A 20,407-nucleotide genomic window follows, 5' to 3' on the forward strand; every position below is an offset into this window, starting at 1 on the left:
GGAGAGCGCAGGGTTAGATACAGAGTAAAGCTCCCTCTACACTGTCCCCCATCAAACACTCCCAGGACCAGGAGAGGGACAGCACGGGGTTAGATACAGAGTAAAGCTCCCTCTACACTGTCCCCCATCAAACACTCCCAGGACCAGGAGAGCGCAGGGTTAGATACAGAGTAACGCTCCCTCTACACTGTCCCCCATCAAACACTCCCAGGACCAGGAGAGGGACAGCACGGGGTTAGATACAGAGTAAAGCTCCCTCTACACTGTCCCCCATCAAACACTCCCAGGACCAGGAGAGCGCAGGGTTAGATACAGAGTAACGCTCCCTCTACACTGTCCCCCATCAAACACTCCCAGGACCAGGAGAGCACAGGGTTAGATACAGAGTAAAGCTCCCTCTACACTGTCCCCCATCAAACACTCCCAGGACCAGGAGAGCGCAGGGTTAGATACAGAGTAAAGCTCTCTCTACACTGTCCCCCATCAAACACTCCCAGGACCAGGAGAGCACAGGGTTAGATACAGAGTAACGCTCCCTCTACACTGTCCCCCATCAAACACTCCCAGGACCAGGAGAGCACAGGGTTAGATACAGAGTAAAGCTCCCTCTACACTGTCCCCCATCAAACACTCCCAGGACCAGGAGAGCGCAGGGTTAGATACAGAGTAAAGCTCCCTCTACACTGTCCCCCATCAAACACTCCCAGGACCAGGAGAGCACAGGGTTAGATACAGAGTAAAGCTCCCTCTACACTGTCCCCCATCAAACACTCCCAGGACCAGGAGAGCGCAGGGTTAGATACAGAGTAAAGCTCCCTCTACACTGTCCCCCATCAAACACTCCCAGGACCAGGAGAGCGCAGGGTTAGATACAGAGTAAAGCTCCCTCTACACTGTCCCCATCAAACACTCCCAGGACCAGGAGAGCGCAGGGTTAGATACAGAGTAAAGCTTCCTCTACACTGTCCCCCATCAAACACTCCCAGGACAGGGACAGTACGGTGTTAGATACAGAGTAAAGCTCGCTCTACACTGTCCCTCATCAGACACTCCCAAGACAGAGACAGCACGGGGTTTGACACAGAGTAAAGCTCCCTCTACACTGTCCCCATCAAGCACTTCCAAGACAGGGACAGCACGGGGTTAGATACAGAGTAAAGCTCTCTCTACACTGTAACCCATCAAACACTCCCTGGACCAGGACAGCAACGCGTTAGAGACAGATTAAAGCTTCCTCTACACTGTCCCCATCAAACACCCCATGGACCAGGACAGCAAGGGGTTAGAGACAGATTAAAGCTTCCTCTACACTGTCCCCCATCAAACACTCACATGACAGGGACAGCACGGGGTTAGATACAGAGTGAAGCTCCCTCTACACTGTCATACATCAAACACTCCCAGGGACAGGGACAGCACGGGGTTAGATACAAAGTAAAGCTCGCACTACACTGTCCCCCATCAAACACTCCCAGGACCAGGACAGCAAGGGATTAGAGACAGATTAAAGCTTCCTCTACACTGTCCCCCATCAAACACTCCCAGGACCAGGACAGCAAGGGGTTAGAGACAGAGTAAAGCTTCCTCTACACTGTCCCCCATCAAACACTCCCAGGACCAGGACAGCATGGGGTTAGATGCAGAGTAAAGCTCCCTCTACACTGTCCCCATCAAACAATCAGAGGACAGGGACAGTATGGGGTTAGATACAGAGTAAAACTCTCTCTACACTGTCCCCCATCAAACACTCCCAGGGACAGGGACAGCATGGGGTTAGATACAGAGTAAAGCTCCCGCTACACTGTCCCCCATCAAACACTCCCAGGACAGGGACAGCACGGGGTCAGCTACAGAGTAAAGATTCCTCTACATTGCCCCCCCCCCGCAACAAACACTCCCAGGACAGGGACAGCACGGGGTTAGATACAGAGTAAAGCTCTCTCTACACTGACCCCCATCAAACACTCCCAGGACAGGGACAGCACGGGGTTAGATACAGAGTAAAGCTTCCTCTACACTGACCCCCATCAAACACTCCCAGGACCAGGACAGCATGGGGTTAGATGCAGAGTAAAGCTCCCTCTACACTGTCCCCATCAAACAATCAGAGGACAGGGACAGTATGGGGTTAGATACAGAGTAAAACTCTCTCTACACTGTCCCCCATCAAACACTCCCAGGGACAGGGACAGCATGGGGTTAGATACAGAGTAAAGCTCCCGCTACACTGTCCCCCATCAAACACTCCCAGGACAGGGACAGCACGGGGTTGGATACAGAGTAAAGCTTCCTCTACACTGACCCCCATCAAACACTCCCAGGACCAGGACAGCATGCGGTTAGATACAGAGTAAAGCTCCCTCTACACTGTCCCCATCAAACACCCCAAGCCAGGGACAGCACATGGTTAGATACAGAGTGAAGCTCCCTCTACACTGTCCCCCCATTAAACACTCCCAGGACAGGGACAGCAATGGGTTAGATACAAAGTAAAGATCCCTCTACACTGTCCCCGATCAAACGCTCCCAGGGACAAGGACAGCACGGGGTTAGATACAGAGTAAAGCTCCCTCTACAGTGTCACCCATCAAATACTCCCAGGACAGGGACAGCACAGGGTTAGATACAGAGTAAAGCTCGCTCTACACTGTCCCCCATCAAACACTCCCAGGACAGGGACAACAAGGGGTTAGATACATGTGGGCGGCACGGTGGCACAGTGGTTAGCACTGCTGCCTCACAGCGCCAGAGACCCGGGTTCAATTCCCGCCTCAGGCGACTGACTGTGTGGAGTTTGCACGTTCTCCCCGTGTCTGCGTGGGTTTCCTCCGGGTGCTCCGGTTTCCTCCCACAGTCCAAACATGTACAGGTCAGGTGAACTGGCCATGCAAAGGGGTAAGTGTAGGGGAATGGGTCTGGGTGGGTTGCGCATCGGTGTGGACTTATTGGGCCGAAGGGCCTGTTTCCACACGGTAAGAAATCTAATCTAATAGGTACAGCATGGGGTTAAAGTCAGAGTAAAGCTCCCTTTACTCTTTTATCTAACCCCTTGCTGTCCCTAGCAGTGTGACGTGGGCATTGCTGAGCTAGGCTGCCTGATAGCATCGTTGAGGAGCCCTTCCATCACCTTAGTGACCAGCAGCGTTTGATGGGGAGATGCTGGGGTTGTTATCTATCACCTTGGATATATATTTGTTCAAGTTGGTGGAGAAACTCAGGTCTGGCAGCATCTGTACAGAGAGAAACAGAGTTCATGTTGTGAGTCCAGTGTCGTGAAAAATGCTCACTGGACTCGAAACGTTAACTTGGTTTCTCTCTCCACATTTGCTGCCAGACCTGCTGAGTTTTTCCAGCAATTCCTGCTTTTGTTTCTGACTTCCAACATTCACAGTTTTTCGGATATATATTTGTTAACAAGAAATTACTTTCTTTACCCTAAAGATGAAAATATGAACAAATCACAAAGGGCTTGAGATTAAGAGCATCTTCACTTTCAGTCTGAGTTCACACTTACTCCCAAAACTCAATGATGGGTGAGCGCTTGTCCACCAACTCGTCACAGCTCACATTGAAGGCTGTGGAGTTTACGACGGTCCCGTTATGGCATTGATCATGCCGGAAGACTTCAGTACATTCTGGAGTGTTCCATGAGTTTCCACACGTTGCCCAAGGAAGATTGTTGGTGAAGGAATGGATGAGATAATACAAACCCCAGGCAAGCACCATGATATAGTACGTGTTACAGAAAAACACAATCACCATCGAAGCGAAGCCCAAACCTGGAAGGGGCAAAAACCATAAAGAGCCATAAGGAATAGGTACAGGCGGAGGCCATTCAGCCCTTCGGGCCTGCTCTGCTATTAGATAGGACCATGATCCGACATTCCTTACATCCACTTTCCTGCCCTTTCCCTGTAATCCTCAATTCCCCGACTGATCAAACATCTATTTTCTCAGCCTTAAATATCCACAAGGACCCTGCCCCCACAGCTCTCTCTGTGGTAAGGAGTTCCAAAGACTCTCAATCCTCTGAGAGAAGAAATTCCTCCCCATCTCAGTCTGAAATTGGTGCCCCCTTTACTCTGAGACTGTGCCCTCTGGTCCTAGACCCTCCCATGAGGGGGGACCATCCTCTCAGCGTTGACCCTGTCAAACCCCTTAAGAATCCTCAATGTTTCAGTGAGATCACCTCTCATTCTTCCAAACCCCAAGGAGCAGAGTCCCAACCTGTTTAACCTTTGCACATAAAGGCAAATCGCTCCATCCCAGGGATCAGGAGAAAGTGAGGACTGCAGATGCTGGAGATCAGAGTCGAGAATGTGGTGCTGGAAAAGCGCAGCAGGTCAGGCAGCTTCCAAGGAGAAAGAGAATCAACGTTTCAGGGAAACGCCCTTCATCAGGAATAAGTCCCTTGCCCGAAACATCAATTCTCCAGCTCCTCGGATGCTGCCTGACCTGCTGTGCTTTTCCAGCAACACACTCTCCTCCCAGGGATCATCCGAGAGTACCTCCTCTGAACTGACTCAAATGAAATCAGGGCTTTGCTTTAATAAGGAAACAAAAACTGCTCACCATCTAACACATTCTTTCCAAACCCCAAGCTGAGGGCCATGACGAGGAAGTGACTCCATAATCTTCAAATCCTGTCAAATCTAGAATAACATGGGGGATGGGAGAAAGTCCACAAACCAGAGGAGAGAATCACTGTGTGTAGGAGGGAGTGGGAATGCAGCAGGTACCAGCACAGAGTGAGGGGGTCACGATGGGCAGCGTCAGAGTGACAGGGTCACGGTGGGGAGTGTCAGAGTGAGGGGGTCACGATGGGGAGTGTCACAGAGTGAGGGGGTCACGGTGGGGAGTGTCAGAGTGAGGGGGTCACGGTGGGGAGTGTCAGAGTGAGGGGGTCACGGTGGGGAGTGTCAGAGTGAGGGGGTCACGGTGGGGAGTGTCAGAGTGAGGGGGTCACGGTGGGGAGTGTCAGAGTGAGGGGGTTACGGTGGGGAGTGTCAGAGTGAGGGGGTCACGATGGGGAGTGTCACAGAGTGAGGGGGTCACGGTGGGGAGTGTCACAGAGTGAGGGGGTCACGGTGGGGAGTGTCAGAGTGAGGGGGTCACGGTGGGGAGTGTCAGAGTGAGGGGGTCACGGTGGGGAGTGTCAGAGTGAGGGGGTCACGATGGGGAGTGTCAGAGTGACGGGGTCACGGTGGGGAGTGTCAGAGTGACGGGGTCACGGTGGGGAGTGTCAGAGTGAGGGGGTTACGGTGGGGAGTGTCAGAGTGACAGGGTCACGGTGGGGAGTGTCAGAGTGACGGGGTCACGGTGGGGAGTGTCAGAGTGACGGGGTCACGGTGGGGAGTGTCAGAGTGAGGGGGTCACGATGGGGAGTGTCAGAGTGACGGGGTCACGGTGGGGAGTGTCAGAGTGACGGGGTCACGGTGGGGAGTATCGCAGAGTGAGGGGGTCACGGTGGGGAGTATCGCAGAGTGAGGGGGTCACAGTGGGGAGTGTCAGAGTGAGGGGGTCACAGTGGGGAGTGTCAGAGTGAGGGGGTCACGGTGGGGAGTGTCAGAGTGAGGGGGTCACGGTGGGGAGTGTCAGAGTGAGGGGGTCACAGTGGGCAGTGTCAGAGTGACGGGGTCACAGTGGGGAGTGTCGCAGAGTGAGGGGTTCACGGTGGGGAGTGTCAGAGTGAGGGGGTCACGGTGGGGAGTGTCAGAGTGAGGGGGTTACGGTGGGGAGTGTCAGAGTGAGGGGGTCACAGTGGGGAGTGTCAGAGTGAGGGGGTCACAGTGGGGAGTGTCAGAGTGAGGGGGTCACAGTGGGGAGTGTCAGAGTGAGGGGGTCACGGTGGGGAGTGTCAGAGTGAGGGGGTTACGGTGGGGAGTGTCAGAGTGAGGGGGTCACAGTGGGCAGTGTCAGAGTGACGGGGTCACAGTGGGGAGTGTCGCAGAGTGAGGGGTTCACGGTGGGGAGGGTCAGAGTGAGGGGGTCACGGTGGGGAGTGTCAGAGTGAGGGGGTCACGGTGGGGAGTGTCAGAGTGACGGGGTCACGGTGGGGAGTGTCAGAGTGACGGGGTCACGGTGGGGAGTGTCAGAGTGACGGGGTCACGGTGGGCAGTGTCAGAGTGAGGGGGTCACAGTGGGCAGTGTCAGAGTGACGGGGTCACAGTGGGGAGTGTCGCAGAGTGAGGGGTTCACGGTGGGGAGGGTCAGAGTGAGGGGGTCACGGTGGGGAGTGTCAGAGTGACGGGGTCACGGTGGGGAGTGTCAGAGTGACGGGGTCACGATGGGGAGTGTCAGAGTGACGGGGTCACGGTGGGGAGTGTCAGAGTGAGGGGGTCACGATGGGGAGTGTCAGAGTGAGGGGGTTACGGTGGGGAGTGTCAGAGTGAGGGGGTCACGATGGGGAGTGTCAGAGTGAGGGGATTACGGTGGGGAGTGTCAGAGTGAGGGGGTCACGATGGGGAGTGTCAGAGTGAGGGGGTTACGGTGGGGAGTGTCAGAGTGAGGGGGTCACGATGGGGAGTGTCAGAGTGAGGGGGTTACGGTGGGGAGTGTCAGAGTGACAGGGTCACGGTGGGGAGTGTCAGAGTGACGGGGTCACGGTGGGGAGTGTCAGAGTGACGGGGTCACGGTGGGGAGTATCGCAGAGTGAGGGGTTCACGTTGGGGAGTGTCAGAGTGAGGGGGTCACAGTGGGGAGTGTCAGAGTGAGGGGGTTACGGTGGGGAGTGTCAGAGTGAGGGGGTCACAGTGGGCAGTGTCAGAGTGACGGGGTCACAGTGGGGAGTGTCGCAGAGTGAGGGGTTCACGGTGGGGAGGGTCAGAGTGAGGGGGTCACGATGGGGAGTGTCAGAGTGAGGGGGTCACAGTGGGCAGTGTCAGAGTGACGGGGTCACGGTGGGGAGTGTCAGAGTGAGGGGGTCACGGTGGGGAGTGTCACAGAGTGAGGGGGTCACGGTGGGGAGGGTCAGAGTGACGGGGTCACGGTGGGGAGTGTCAGAGTGAGGGGGTCACGGTGGGGAGTGTCACAGAGTGAGGGGGTCACGGTGGGGAGGGTCAGAGTGACGGGGTCACGGTGGGGAGTGTCAGAGTGAGGGGGTCATGGTGGGGGGGGTCAGAGAGTGAGGGGGTCACGGTGGGGAGTGTCACAGAGTGAGGGGGTCACCGTGGGGAGTGTCACAGAGTGAGGGGGTCACCGTGGGGAGTGTCAGAGTGACGGGGTCATGGTGGGGAGTGTCGCAGAGTGAGGGGGTCACGGTGGGGAGTGTCAGAGTGAGGGGGTCACGGTGGGGAGTGTCAGAGTGACGGGGTCACAGTGGGGAGTGTCAGAGTGACGGGGTCACGGTGGGGAGTGTCGCAGAGTGAGGGGTTCACGGTGGGGAGGGTCAGAGTGAGGGGGTCATGGTGGGGAGGGTCAGAGAGTGAGGGGGTCACGGTGGGGAGTGTCACAGAGTGAGGGGGTCACGGTGGGGAGTGTCACAGAGTGAGGGGGTCACGGTGGGGAGTGTCACAGAGTGAGGGGGTCACGGTGGGGAGTGTCACAGAGTGAGGGGGTCACGGTGGGGAGTGTCAGAGTGAGGGGATCACGGTGGGGAGTGTCAGAGTGAGGGGTTCACGGTGGGGAGGGTCAGAGAGTAAGGGGGTCACGGTGGGGAGTGTTAGAGAGTAAGGGGGTCACGGTGGGGAGTGTCAGAGTGAGGGGGTCATGGTGGGGAGTGTCACAGAGTGAGGGGGTCACAGTGGGGAGTGTTAGAGAGTAAGGGGGTCACGGTGGGGAGTGTCAGAGTGAGGGGGTCACGGTGGGGAGTGTCACAGAGTGAGGGGGTCACGGTGGGGAGTGTCAGAGTGAGGGGATCACGGTGGGGAGTGTCAGAGTGAGGGGGTCACGGTGGGGAGGGTCAGAGAGTGAGGGGGTTACGGTGGGGAGTGTCACAGAGTGAGGGGGTCACGGTGGGGAGCATCACAGAGTGAGGGGTCACCATGGGGAGGGTCAGAGAGTGAGGGGGTTACGGTGGGGAGTGTCACAGAGTGAGGGGGTCACGGTGAGGAGTGTCAGAGTGAGGGGGTTGATCAGATAGAAAGTGACCCTTCAGCCCATTGAGTCTGTGCTGGTCAAACCCCCCCCCCCCACAACTATTCTCAGCCCATAGCCTTGTCTGCCATGGTATCGCGAATGTACATCGAAACCCTTCCTCAGTCTGATGAGGGTTTCTGTATCTTCCATCTTCAAAGGCAGGGACGTGCAGATTCAAACCGTTCTCTGGGTGAAATCATTTTCCTCAGATTCGCCTCTAAAACCCATGCCCCTCACCTTCAATCTCCTCACCCCAGTCACTGAGCCCTCCACCAAGGGGGGGGGGAAGTTTCTTCCCGTCTGTGTCCCTCAAAATGTAATACATCTTAATCACATTTCTCTACCTCCTACCTCAGTATCCTCTGCTCCATGGAAAACAGTCCTATTCTCTCCAATCTACCTTCGGAACTACACAGAAAATCCCAGTTGGAATTAGATCCAAGGAAGGGGCCAATAAAGATTAGTCTGCCTGACCAACAGACCCGAGGAGAGGTAGCAGTTCAGAATTCAGCAAATGAGAACGAAGGGATTGATTAAAAACAGGAGAATCAAGTATGAAAGTAATCTTGCAGGGAATATAAAAATTGATTAAACGTTTCCTTTGATGTATGATGAGATAAAGATTGTTTCAGACAAATATAGGCCCCTTGCAGTCAGAAACAGGGGAGGGTACTAGGTGGGGGGTGGGGGGGAGGGGGTGGAGAGCAAAGAAATGACTGACCAACTAAAAACACCCTTTGGTTCTGTGTTCACAACGAAGGACACAGATAACATCCCAGAATGGTTGGGCATCACAGGGTTTAGAGGGGGGGAGCTGAGGGGAATCGGTATTGGCAGGGAAATGGGATTGGGAAATGATAAGATTGCAGGTCAATAATCCCCCAGGGTCTGATTATCTACATCCCAGATTAATTGAGGAATAGGGAATGCATTGATGCTCATCTTCCAAGGTTCTCGAGACTGTGGATCAGTTCTTAGAGAATGGAGGATAGCGAATATACGATTTAACCCACGATTTAAACAGGGAGGTAACCGGGAGTTCCAAACCAGTGGGTCTGAGGTCAGCATTGGGTCGAGTCCACGGGGGAACCATGCCTCACTCTGTGGGAATCTACAATCAAGCAGAACACACTGTCTCCAGGACAACCAAATATCCAGGAGACATTTCAATGTAAACACATTGAGTACAGTTCGTAACCTTTACTTGGAAGGAGTGGCCAATCAGGAAAAGGCAATGCAGAGAGATTCCTGTGATCCTGAATGATCAGCACCAAGGAGGAACACACTCCTGAAAGCACAGAGCCAAAGGAACAGGAGGAGGCCATTCAGCCCCTAGAGCCTGTTCTGGCATTCAACATGATTGGAAGGGTACTGTACCCGAACTCCAAAGACCCAGCCTGGCCCCATCTCTCTCTTGTACCTCAGATGAACACAGACCTTTGACTCCATTCTGAGTGAGATGCAGGTGTTGTTGTTAAGTTTAATCTTTGTTTCCCACCTCTAGTTACCCTTGACTCAGTAAGCCATCTCAGAGGGCAGTTAACCCCATCGCTGTGGGTCTGGAGTCACATGTAGGCCAGAGCAGGTTACAATGACAGTTTCGTTCCCTAAAGGACATGAGTGAACAGGATGGGTTTTTATGAGAGGGTGAACAATGGTTACAGAGTCACCATTAGACCAGCTTGGTTACCAAAAAGCTTAGAATTTGAGTTCACATTTGATCCAGTAATTGGAAAAGAGAATTCTAAATGTCTATGTTTCCTCACCTCATTCTGAACTTTATTATTTTGGTCTCTGCCCCTTTCATACACACACCCTCTGCCTCGGTGTAACTGTATGAGAAGGCAAAGGGTACCAGTGGTCGAATTCCTGATGCCTACCTGGGTACAGACTTTCAAATCAGAAGCAGCCTATTCCAAGGCTGAGTTAGACAGAGTTTTGATGAACGAGGGAGAAAGGCGTCTGGAGGAACGGGCGGATAAGAAAGTGGAGTTAAAACTGTAATCAGACCAACCGCGATCCCACTGAAGGGGAAAGCAGACCTGAGGGGCTGAATGGCCTACTTCTGCTTCTAAACCCAACATTCCTCAGAATCACAGAATTGTTAGAGAATAGAAGGCAGCCATTTGGCCCATCATGTCTGCACTGGCTCTATGAGTATTCTAACATTGTGCCTTTTCCCAATAACTCTGCAAGTTGTTTCTATGGGAACTATCTTCCACACTAGCCAATGGAAAGCCTTAGTTGAACCTGCCTCCTCCACACCAGACCCTCACCACGTCACAATGGGTTATCCTTCCAAATAGTTGGAATCCCTTGATTCTCAACCTGTTAAAGATCAGGAACGGTTTTTCATTATCTTCTCTGACTAGACACCTTCTGATGTAGAAAACGTTGATCAGATTTCCCCTCAGCCTCCTTCTCTCCAAGGACAGCTGTCCCAACCTCCTCAGTCTATCCCCAGTGCTGAAGTTTCTTATTCCTGGAAACATTCCGGTAAACATCTTCTGCACTCTCTCCCAGACGTGGGGCCCACAACTGGGCACATACTGCAGCTAAAGGCGAACAAGGGACGTGTATAAGCTCAACACCTTACTCCTGTACTCTATGCCCCTATTAATGATGCCTAGAGTATTATTTGTTATGCTAATAGCTCTCTTTACAGAATCTTTAAAGACTAAAGCATATCCAGCTGCCTGTGCCACTATACATCCTTTAGAATGGGACCCTTTACTTTACACAGTCTCTCCATGTTCTTTGCACCGAAGTGCAACACCCAGGAGTTATACACTTACTGGGAAGGTCCTGGGGAAGTGTTGCTGACCTTGGAGTGGAGGGTCATAGCTCCTTGAAAGTGGAGTCGTAGGTAGATAGGATAGTGAAGAAGGCGTTTGGTATGCTTTCTTTTATTGGTCAGAGTATTGAGTACAGGAGTTGGGAGATCATGTTGCAGCTGTACAGGACATTGGTTAGGCCACTGTTTGAATATTGTGTGCAATTCTGATCTCCCTCCTTTCGGAAGGATGTTGTGAAACTTGAAAGGGTTCAGAAAAGATTTACAAGGATGTTGCCAGGGTTGGAGGATCTGAGATATACAAGAGGCTGAACAGGCTGGTTTTCCCTGGAGTGTCAGAGGCTGAGGGGGGACTTTATAGAGGTTTACAAAATCATGAGGGACATGGATAGGATAAATAGACAAAGTCTTTTCCCTGGGGTGGGGGAGTCCAGAACTAGCGGGCATAGGTTTAGGATGAGAGGGGCAAGATATAAAAGAGACCTAAGGGGCAACGTTTTCACACAGAGGGTGGTACGTGTATGGAATGAGCTGCCAGAGGATGTGGTGGAGGCTGGTACAATTACAACATTTAAGAGGCATTTGGATGGGTATATGAATAGGAAGGGTTTGGAGGGATATGGGCCGGGTGCTGGCAGGTGGGACTAGATTGGGTTGGGATATCTTGTCGGCATGGACAGGTTGGACTGAAGGGTCTGTTTTATGCTGTACACCTCTATGACTGTATGCCTCACACTTCTCTGTATTAAATATCATCTGTCACCTCTCTGCCCATCCCACCAACATCCCCCATCCCACCAACATCCCCGATCCCACCAACATCCCCCATCCCACCAACATCCCCCATCCCACCAACATCCCCCATCCCACCAACATCCCCCATCCCACCAACATCCCCCATCCCACCAACATCCCCCATCCCACCAACCTGTCAATGTCCTTTTGGAGTTCCATGCTGTTCTCCTCACAGTTTCATGTCTTCTGTAAATTTTGGAACACCCACCCCCACCCAGAACACCAAGATACACTTCATTACACAGCTCAAAAAAAAACCCTGGGGAACTCTACGACAAATGTTCCTTCTGCCTGAAAATTATCTATTGACGATTGGTCTTCATTTCCTGTCACTCACTCAGGTACGTTTGCATCCACATTGTTAATGTCCCTTTACTTCACGACTTTCCTCATTGGTCTGTTGTAAAAAGGCACCATCTCTTCTACAAGTCAATACACATGACGTCAACAGGGTTACCCTCATGATCCCTCTGTCACTTTTTCCACAGAGTTCCAGTAACTTAGTTGGATAGACGTTTTGCATGCTAAACCAGCATTTATTTCCAGGTGACTATTCATTCTATTCTGAATAACTTCTTCAATGCTAGGCTGATGGGATGCGATATAGGAACCAGACAACATGCAAACTTTATTCAGCATTTCCACATCAATAAGATATTTCAGCGCATTCTCCAGAATAGAATAGTTAGAATAGGCAGATGAATATACAGATGAACTTGAAAGAATGGGAATGCAAAAGAATTTTCTCAGAATTTGTGTACTTCTCGGTGTTTGCCTCTCTTCCTTTCCCCACTTTTCCTGCCTCTCCCTCTTCCTCTTTATCTCTCTCTCTCTTCATGTCCCAATCTCACACACACAAATGAAATAAAACACACATTTTGATCTGATTTGTATCTCACCTTTGAAGAGAGGTGCAATATTCCATGCACCAATACCGCCCTGCTTCATGAACTGCCCCAGTGCAATCTCCAAGAAAAACACTGGGATTCCTCCCACCAAAACAATCAGCAAATATGGGATGAGGAAGACTCCTGTGAAGATATAACGAACACATGAAACATGGAGTTACTCTTTAATTCTAGATTTGCAGGTTGCACAGAACTGAAACAGTTTTCTTTCACAGTTTCCTATCCTCACTTCAGAAGGTTAGAGGTTCAAAGAATTGATAAGTATCTTTTACAAATGAACTGTTCCCTTTAATAGTGAGGAGGACGTATTGGACTTGAATGCACAAAACACTGGTTACATAGCCTAACCCCGATTAGGCTGATTGTCCAACTCAACGGCCTAATCCTGCTTTCTCCCCAGAACCTGTGATCCCATTCACCCCAAGTGCTATATCTAGCAACCACTTGAATACATTTAATATTTTGGTGTCAACCATTTCCTGTGGTAATGAATTCCACAGGCTTACCACTCTTTGGGTAATGTCTCCTCATATCCGTACTAAATGGTCCACCCCAAATTACAGACTGTGATCCCTGGTTCTGGATGCACTCACCATCAGGAATATCCTCCCTGTGTCTAGCCTGTCTAGTCCTGTCAGACATCTGTAAGTCTCCATGAGATCCCCCTCATTCATCTGAACTCCAGTGGAAACAAAGTCAAGATTAGAGTGGTGCTGGAAAAGCACAGCAGGTCAGGCAGCATCCGAGGAGCAGGAAAATCGATGTTTTGGGCAAAAGCCCTTCATTAGGATATTCCTGCTTCTGGGATGCTGCCTGACCTGCTGTGCTTTTCCAGCACCAGTCTTGGGAGTGCAGATGAGCAGAGAGATCTCGGTGGCCATGTACACAGATCCCTGAAAGTTGCCACCCAGATTGACAGGGTTGTTAAGAAGGCATACGATGTTTTAGCTTTTATTAATAGGGGGATCCGAATCTGTACTTCCCAATTCCTGTTTGATAGCGTCATAATTTCCTTTTCCCCAATTAAATATCTTCCCTCGGTAACTGCACCTTTCCCTCTCCAAGGCTGTGCTAAGTGTGAGGCAGTTGTGATCATTGTCCCCAAAGTGCTCTCCCACCCTGAGATCTGACCCCTGTCCTGGCTCATTGCCGAGCACCAAATCCAAAATGGCCTCTCCCCTCATCGGCCTGTCTACATACTGAGGAAGGAAACCCCCCTGAATACACCTGACAGAAACAGCTCCATCCAAACCATCTGCACTAAGGAGGTCCCAGTCGATATTGGGAAAGTTGAAATTACCCATAACAACAACCCTACTACATCTGCAATTTTCCAGAATCTTCCCGCCTATGAGATCTTCAATCTCCCTCCTGCTATTAGGGGGTCTGTAGAAACCCCCCAATGCAGTGGCTGTTCCCTTGCTGTTCCTAACTCCCACCCATACTGACTCAGTAGACAAACCTTCCTCAACAACCTTTGTTTCTGTAGCTGTGATGCACTCTCTGATGAGCAATGCTACACCCCCTCCTCTTTTTCCACCCTCCCTGTTCTTTTTAAACGTTCTAAACCTTGGAACATCTACCAACCATTCAACCATTCCTGCCCCTGTGAAACCCCCGTCTCCGTTATGGCCACAACATCGTAGTCCCAAGTACTGATCCATGCTCTAAGTTCGTCACTCTTATTTCGGACATTCCTTGCAATAAAGCAGACACACTTTAACCGGTGCCTTTGTTTCATCATGTGAGAAACCTTCCTGATAGATTCAATACATCCTGTTGGAGGATCTCTGCATTCTCGTCACAACTCCCCCCAACAATGAGACAGGAATACCCATGGGCACTCCTGTGACCTGAAGAAACTGACAGGAGTTAATGCAGAGAACCCAGGGACCTGACTTGTCTTTGAAGTGGGGGTGGGGAAAGCGTGTGGAAACTCTGAATGAACTAGGAATTAAAATCTTGGTGAGAATATGGACCAGGCTGAAGAAGGAAATGGTGGAGAGTTTAATATAGAATCTATAGGTGAATGAATCAGACGTTTCTTTCAGAGAATAAGAGTTTGAGCTTCCAACTTTGATAAATGTGAAACATGATAATGAGGAGAGTGTAACACCAGGAGGAGGGTGTAACTGGGTGGTCACAAACCACCCCCCGCCCCCCCCCAAACCTGGAGTTTTGTCCTCCTCATGTCTGGCTCTGTCAAACAACCATTGACAGACCCCAATCTATTGGGGAGGTGTGTAGAAGGTACTCACTGGGGGAATGGAGAGAGGAAAGATGAAGAATTAATGGGCCCTTTTCAAATTGGCAGGCAGTAATTAGTGGGGTGCCACAAGGATTGGTGCTGGAACACCAGCTATTCACAAAATAGATTAATGATTTGGATGAGGGAACAAAATGCAACATGTCAAAGTTTGCAGACGATACCAGGTTGTGTTGGAGAGGGGGCCTTGTCGATGGTGTGTCAGAACCCAGACACCAGAAACCCCCTGCTGGATCCAGAACTCTGCGGCAGTGGGAGATTCCCAGGGGAACGGCAGGATTGCTTCAGGGAATGTCCTCCAAGCCTCACTGAAGGGGTCACGCACCACCCCAAGTAACGGGAGAGCCGGGCTCTGATTGACCAGAATAGGGAAGGCAGCGAGTGCATTGAGGAACTGCCTCGGGCCCTCGGAATGGGGAAGGTCAGGGCTCCACTATCTGCTCTGATCACTGCAGCACATTGAACATTATCAGCTCTCTCTAAACCTCATCAAATTACCCCCTCCCTTAATACCGAGGGACTGACTGAGGAGCAGGAGGAGGAGTGCGTGAGATGGGTCATTTGGCAACTCCTTATCCCATGATGTGGAGATGCCAGTGTTGGACTGGGGTGGACAAGGTCAGAAGTCACGCAACACCAGGTTCGAGTCCAACAGGTTTATTCACAAGCTTTCAGAGTGACGCTGTTGGACTATAACCTGATGTCGTGTGATTTCTGACTTTGCAATAAAAGAAAAATCCTGCAGATGCTGGAAAACTGAAATCAAACCCGAAATTGCTGGAGAAACTCGGCAGGTCTGGCAGCATTTGTGGAGAGAAAGCGGAGTTAATGTTTCGAGTCTGATTAGACTTTTCTTCAGCATTGTTCAAATGCTCAGATTGGCAAATGTTACTCTGTTTCTCTCTCTCTGTCTCCATACTCTGCTGAACCTGCTGAGTTTCTCTAGGTCTTTCTGTGGTGGTTTAATTCCGATCTCCAGTCTCTGAGATTCTGTTTTATCCTCCAATTCTCTGCTGGCTCTCAATCGACATTCAACTCAATCCCATGGGAATCATCCCAGGATCACAGATAAAGACTACAATCTGACTAACTGCAATAGCCTGCTCTGTTGCCATGGTTATTGAATACTAATACACATTCTCAAACACAACCTCTGAAGGGTTAACAGCTTTAAATCCCAGTCTGAGAGTGGAACATTTTAATTCTTTTTAAATCCCTCCTTTCATCTGATTTTTAATTTACAGAAATCTGCAAATAATCAGCTCAGAGATTCAACCTGGAGTTTTAATCCAGCGAAGTCACTCAGCTGGGAAGCTGAACCGTTGGTGATAGTGATGGAAATGAGAGCAGGCTTTAGCCCAGGAACCCCCAGGCAGGGCTGCACATGATCCTCCGTTCAATCCCTTCAAGTTCAGAAACCCAGCAATAACATCAATAAAACCAGGCTGGGCTCAAACTGAGCAAACAGACCAGCTCAGTTAGACTCATCTTCCACGGCTTGCTCTCCCCCACCATCCATCAGATATCAGAATGTAGAGGGAGCTTTACTCTGTATCTGACCCCATGTTGTTACTGTCCTGGGAGTGTTTGATGGGGGTCAGTGTAGAGAGAGCTTTACTCTGTATCTGACCCCATGTTGTTACTGTCCTGGGAGTGTTTGATGGGGGTCAGTGTAGAGGGAGCTTTACTCTGTATCTGACCCCATGTTGTTACTGTCCTGGGAGTATTTGATGGGGGTCAGTGTAGAAGAAGCTTTACTCTGTATCTGACCCCATGTGTTACTGTCCTGGGAGTGTTTGATGGGGGTCAGTGTAGAGGGAGCTTTACTCTGTATCTGACCCCATGTTGTTACTGTCCTGGGAGTATTTGATGGGGGTCAGTGTAGAGGGAGCTTTACTCTGTATCTGACCCCATGTTGTTACTGTCCTGGGAGTATTTGATGGGGGTCAGTGTAGAGGAAGTTTTACTCTGTATCTGACCCCATGTTGTTACTGTCCTGGGAGTGTTTGATGGGGGTCAGTGTAGAGGGAGCTTTACTCCGTATCCGACCCCATGTTGTTACTGTCCTGGGAGTGTTTGATGGGGGACAGTTAATAATATTTTTGTATATTTTTGATGTATCTTTATCAATAAAACTGCTTCACTCAGACTTGCCTCAAACAGCAAATGAAGTGAATGACTGGAGGCAAATCTGTGCAACATGTGGTCGAGTTCACTTGGAGAACGAGAACATGGACAGTGGGGCAGATGGAGAGAGTGAGTGAGAAATAGAGAGTGACAGAGAGAGAGCGAGACAGAGAGAGAGAGAGAGAGCGAGACAGAGAGAGAGAGAGAGAGAGAGAGAGAGAGAGAGAGAGAGAGAGAGAGAGAGAGTGAAAGACAGACAGAGAGATATGAGGGGGGGGGGGGGGAGAGAGAGAGAGAGAGAGAGAGATAGACAGAGAGAGTGAAAGACAGAGAGAGAGAGACGGGGGGGAGAGAGAGAGAGACGGGGGGAGAGAGAGAGACAGAGAGAGCGAGAGATAGACAGAGAGAGAGTGAAAGACAGAGAGAGAGAGACGGGGGGGAGAGAGAGAGAGACGGGGGGAGAGAGAGAGACAGAGAGAGCGAGAGATAGACAGAGAGAGAGTGAAAGACAGAGAGAGAGAGAGACGGGGGGAGAGAGAGAGAGACGGGGGGGAGAGAGAGAGAGACGGGGGGGGAGAGAGAGAGAGACGGGGGGGGAGAGAGAGAGAGACGGGGGGGGAGAGAGAGAGAGACGGGGGGGGAGAGAGAGAGAGACGGGGGGGGAGAGAGAGAGAGACGGGGGGGGGAGAGAGAGAGAGACAGAGAGAGCGAGAGATAGACAGAGAGAGAGTGAAATACAGAGAGAGAGAGAGAGACGGGGGGGAGAGAGAGAGTCAGAGAGAGAGAGATAGACAGAGAGAGAATGAAAGACAGAGAGAGAGAGAGAGACGGGGGGGGAGAGAGAGAGAGAGACGGGGGGAGAGAGAGAGACATAGAGAGAGAGAGGGAAAGAGACAGAGAGCGCGGGAGAGAGAGAAAGAGAGAGAGAGAGAGACAGAGAGAGGGGAGAGAGAGAGAGAGAGAGAGAGAGAGAGAGAGAGAGAGAGAAAGAGAGGGGGGAGAAAGGGGGGGGGAAGAGAGAGAGAGACACAGAGAGTGTGAGAGAGAGAGAAAGAGAGAGAGAGACAGAAAGAGAGAGGGGGGGGAGAGAGAGAGAGAGAGAGAGGGGGGGGAGGGAGAGAGAGAGAGAAAGAGACAGAGAGAGCAAGAGAGAGAGAAAAAGAGAGACAGAGACAGAGAAATAGAGAGAGAGAGACTGAGAGACATAGAGAGAGAGAGAGAGAGAGAGAGAGAGAGAGAGAGAGACACACACACACAGAGACAGACAGAGAGAGAGCGAGAGAGAGAGCGCGACGGACTGTTAGATAGGGCAAAGAGAAACAGAGAGAAGTAGAGAGTCGCTTTAGTGAACCTGTTCCGAGATGGTATTCCACACCTCTGGAGTAGGTGGGACTTGAACACAGCCTTCCTGGTCCAGACGTGGGGACATTATGTGGGTATTGATTCACTGGGTAACAGGGAGTAAATATGAGCCTATGATCAGATGGTACTGGACAGGATCTGCTCAGTCACAGGAGACCCCCACCCCACTCTCCCCTGAGCACGCACGGTGTCCTCACTGTTAACCTGTTCAACCCCTCTGCAGTGCACACAGCTTTGCCCAGCCCCTGGCTGTGGGTTACTCTGGGGTGGGCAAGGTATGTGCTGAGGTCTGGTAGGTGCGGGGTGCTGAGGGACACAGTCTCCAGCTGATACCAGGAGCCCGTCAGGATTCACCCGAATGTTTGATCAGGTTCACCTCCAGCTGAGAGCTGCTGAGTAAAGCAGCCTGCCCGAGACACTGGCTGCATCAGCACAGAGCTGGGGGAGGAGGAAGCTCCGATTAGGAGGCCATTCAGCCCCTCAAGCCTGCTCCACCACTCAATACCATCATGATCAGATTGTCCCACAATTCCCAACCAGCCCCTAATAACCTTTCACCCCAATTCCTTTTTATCAAAAATCTAACGGATTAAGAGAGAGAATGACAGTGAGTGTGAACAGGCGTGAACAAGTATGTGAGCATTAAACAGTGTGAGTGAACATGCAAGAGTGACTGTGAAAGTGTGAGTAAAAGTAAACATAGCGAGTTTTGAGATTTGTAGCTCAGGTTGAGGTTTTGGATGTAGGTTTGCTCACTGAGCTGGAAGGTTCATTTCCAGACGTTTCATCACCCTACGAGGTAACATCCTCAGTGGGCCTCAGGAGAAGCAATGCTGAAAATTCCTGCCTTCTATTTATATGTTTGGGTTGTGATGTCATTTCCTGTGCTGATGTTATTTCCTGTGGTGAAGTCACTTCCTGTTCCTTTTCTCAGGGGGTGGTAGAGGGGGTCTGACTCGATGTGTTTGTTGATAGAATTCCAGTTGGAATGCCATTAGTAAATATGTGAGCGAGTGTGTAGAGGAATCCATGCGAGTGAGTGTTTGCGCACGCACACGGGGGAATGAGAGAGTGACTAAGTGTGAGTGAGTCAGTGTGTGATGTGTAAGAGTGACTGAGAGAGTGTGATTGCGAGAGTATAAACGAGTGAGTGTGAGTGTAAGTACGAGAGTGTCAGTGGCAGTATGGGAATTCCACAGGCTCACAACCCGTTCTCTCGTTCTCAGTGTTAAACGGGAGTCCGTGCTGTGGGCCCCTGCTCCTTGATTCCTCCTCAAGAGGGAACTCAGCTCCCAACCTGCTCTGGTAAAGTTCTCTCAGGATTCTCTGGATTTCAATTGGATCATCTCACCTTCTTCTCAACTCCCATGAGAATCAGAACAACTTGTTCAAACTCTCCTCATGTCTTTTAGATAAAGTGTAAATCCCTGGGTTTTAGTCTTGTGGTACCGCACTCATTACAGTTTACTCATTAGTCCTGATTCTCTGTCTCCTGGTAGTTGGCTAACCTTCTACCCATGCTGAAATATTCACCAACAATACCAGCACAAATATTAATGTGGCCTCACAACATCCTAGCACCATGGAAAATGCCTTTTGGAAATTTCAATAACTTTCATCTCTTGTTTCCCATTTACTCTGGCTGCCTGTTTCATCTTCAAAATAAATGGTCAAACATCGATTTTCCTTTCAGTAAAACAGTGTTGATTCTGCCCAATTGTAGCAGAAAATTTCAGAAAATCGTATGCAATCTCTGGAACAACTTCTTCCTAATGACCCATCAGACTAACTGCTCTGGAATTTTCTACTTTCTACCTCACTCCTTTCATGAACAGGATTGTTACATTTGAAATTCCACAAACCCTGGGATATTTTGCGAATATGGAGAATTTTGGAAGATTTTAGCCATATCCTTCATCATTTCGGTGCCACTGGACGAGGGCATTGGATTGGCAGCAGGAGAGTGCTTCAATGCTGTTAGCTTTCCTACACGAGGGTAAATATTAGTGAGGGACACAGGCAATATCTCTCGGCTTGTCTTCAAATGAAAGGGAGGGCTCACTTTAGAATCTCATTGAA

At 50.7% G+C, this 20,407-nt stretch overlaps 1 protein-coding gene across 1 annotated transcript in view; it reads right to left on the minus strand.

Annotated features, from left to right (window-relative positions):
* Nucleotides 1–20,407, minus strand: part of LOC140483545 (sodium- and chloride-dependent creatine transporter 1-like) — a 172,658-nt gene that overhangs the window by 120,357 nt on the left and 31,894 nt on the right. Inside the window, exons 3-4 of the mRNA XM_072581735.1 lie at nucleotides 12,565–12,696; nucleotides 3,515–3,779 (exon numbers count right to left, since the gene is read on the minus strand). Coding sequence (XP_072437836.1) covers nucleotides 3,515–3,779; nucleotides 12,565–12,696 — 397 coding nt within the window. The remainder of the gene's footprint in view (nucleotides 1–3,514; nucleotides 3,780–12,564; nucleotides 12,697–20,407) is intronic.

This window comes from Chiloscyllium punctatum, chromosome 12 (assembly GCF_047496795.1).
Source record: "Chiloscyllium punctatum isolate Juve2018m chromosome 12, sChiPun1.3, whole genome shotgun sequence".
Lineage (NCBI taxonomy): Eukaryota > Metazoa > Chordata > Chondrichthyes > Orectolobiformes > Hemiscylliidae > Chiloscyllium > Chiloscyllium punctatum.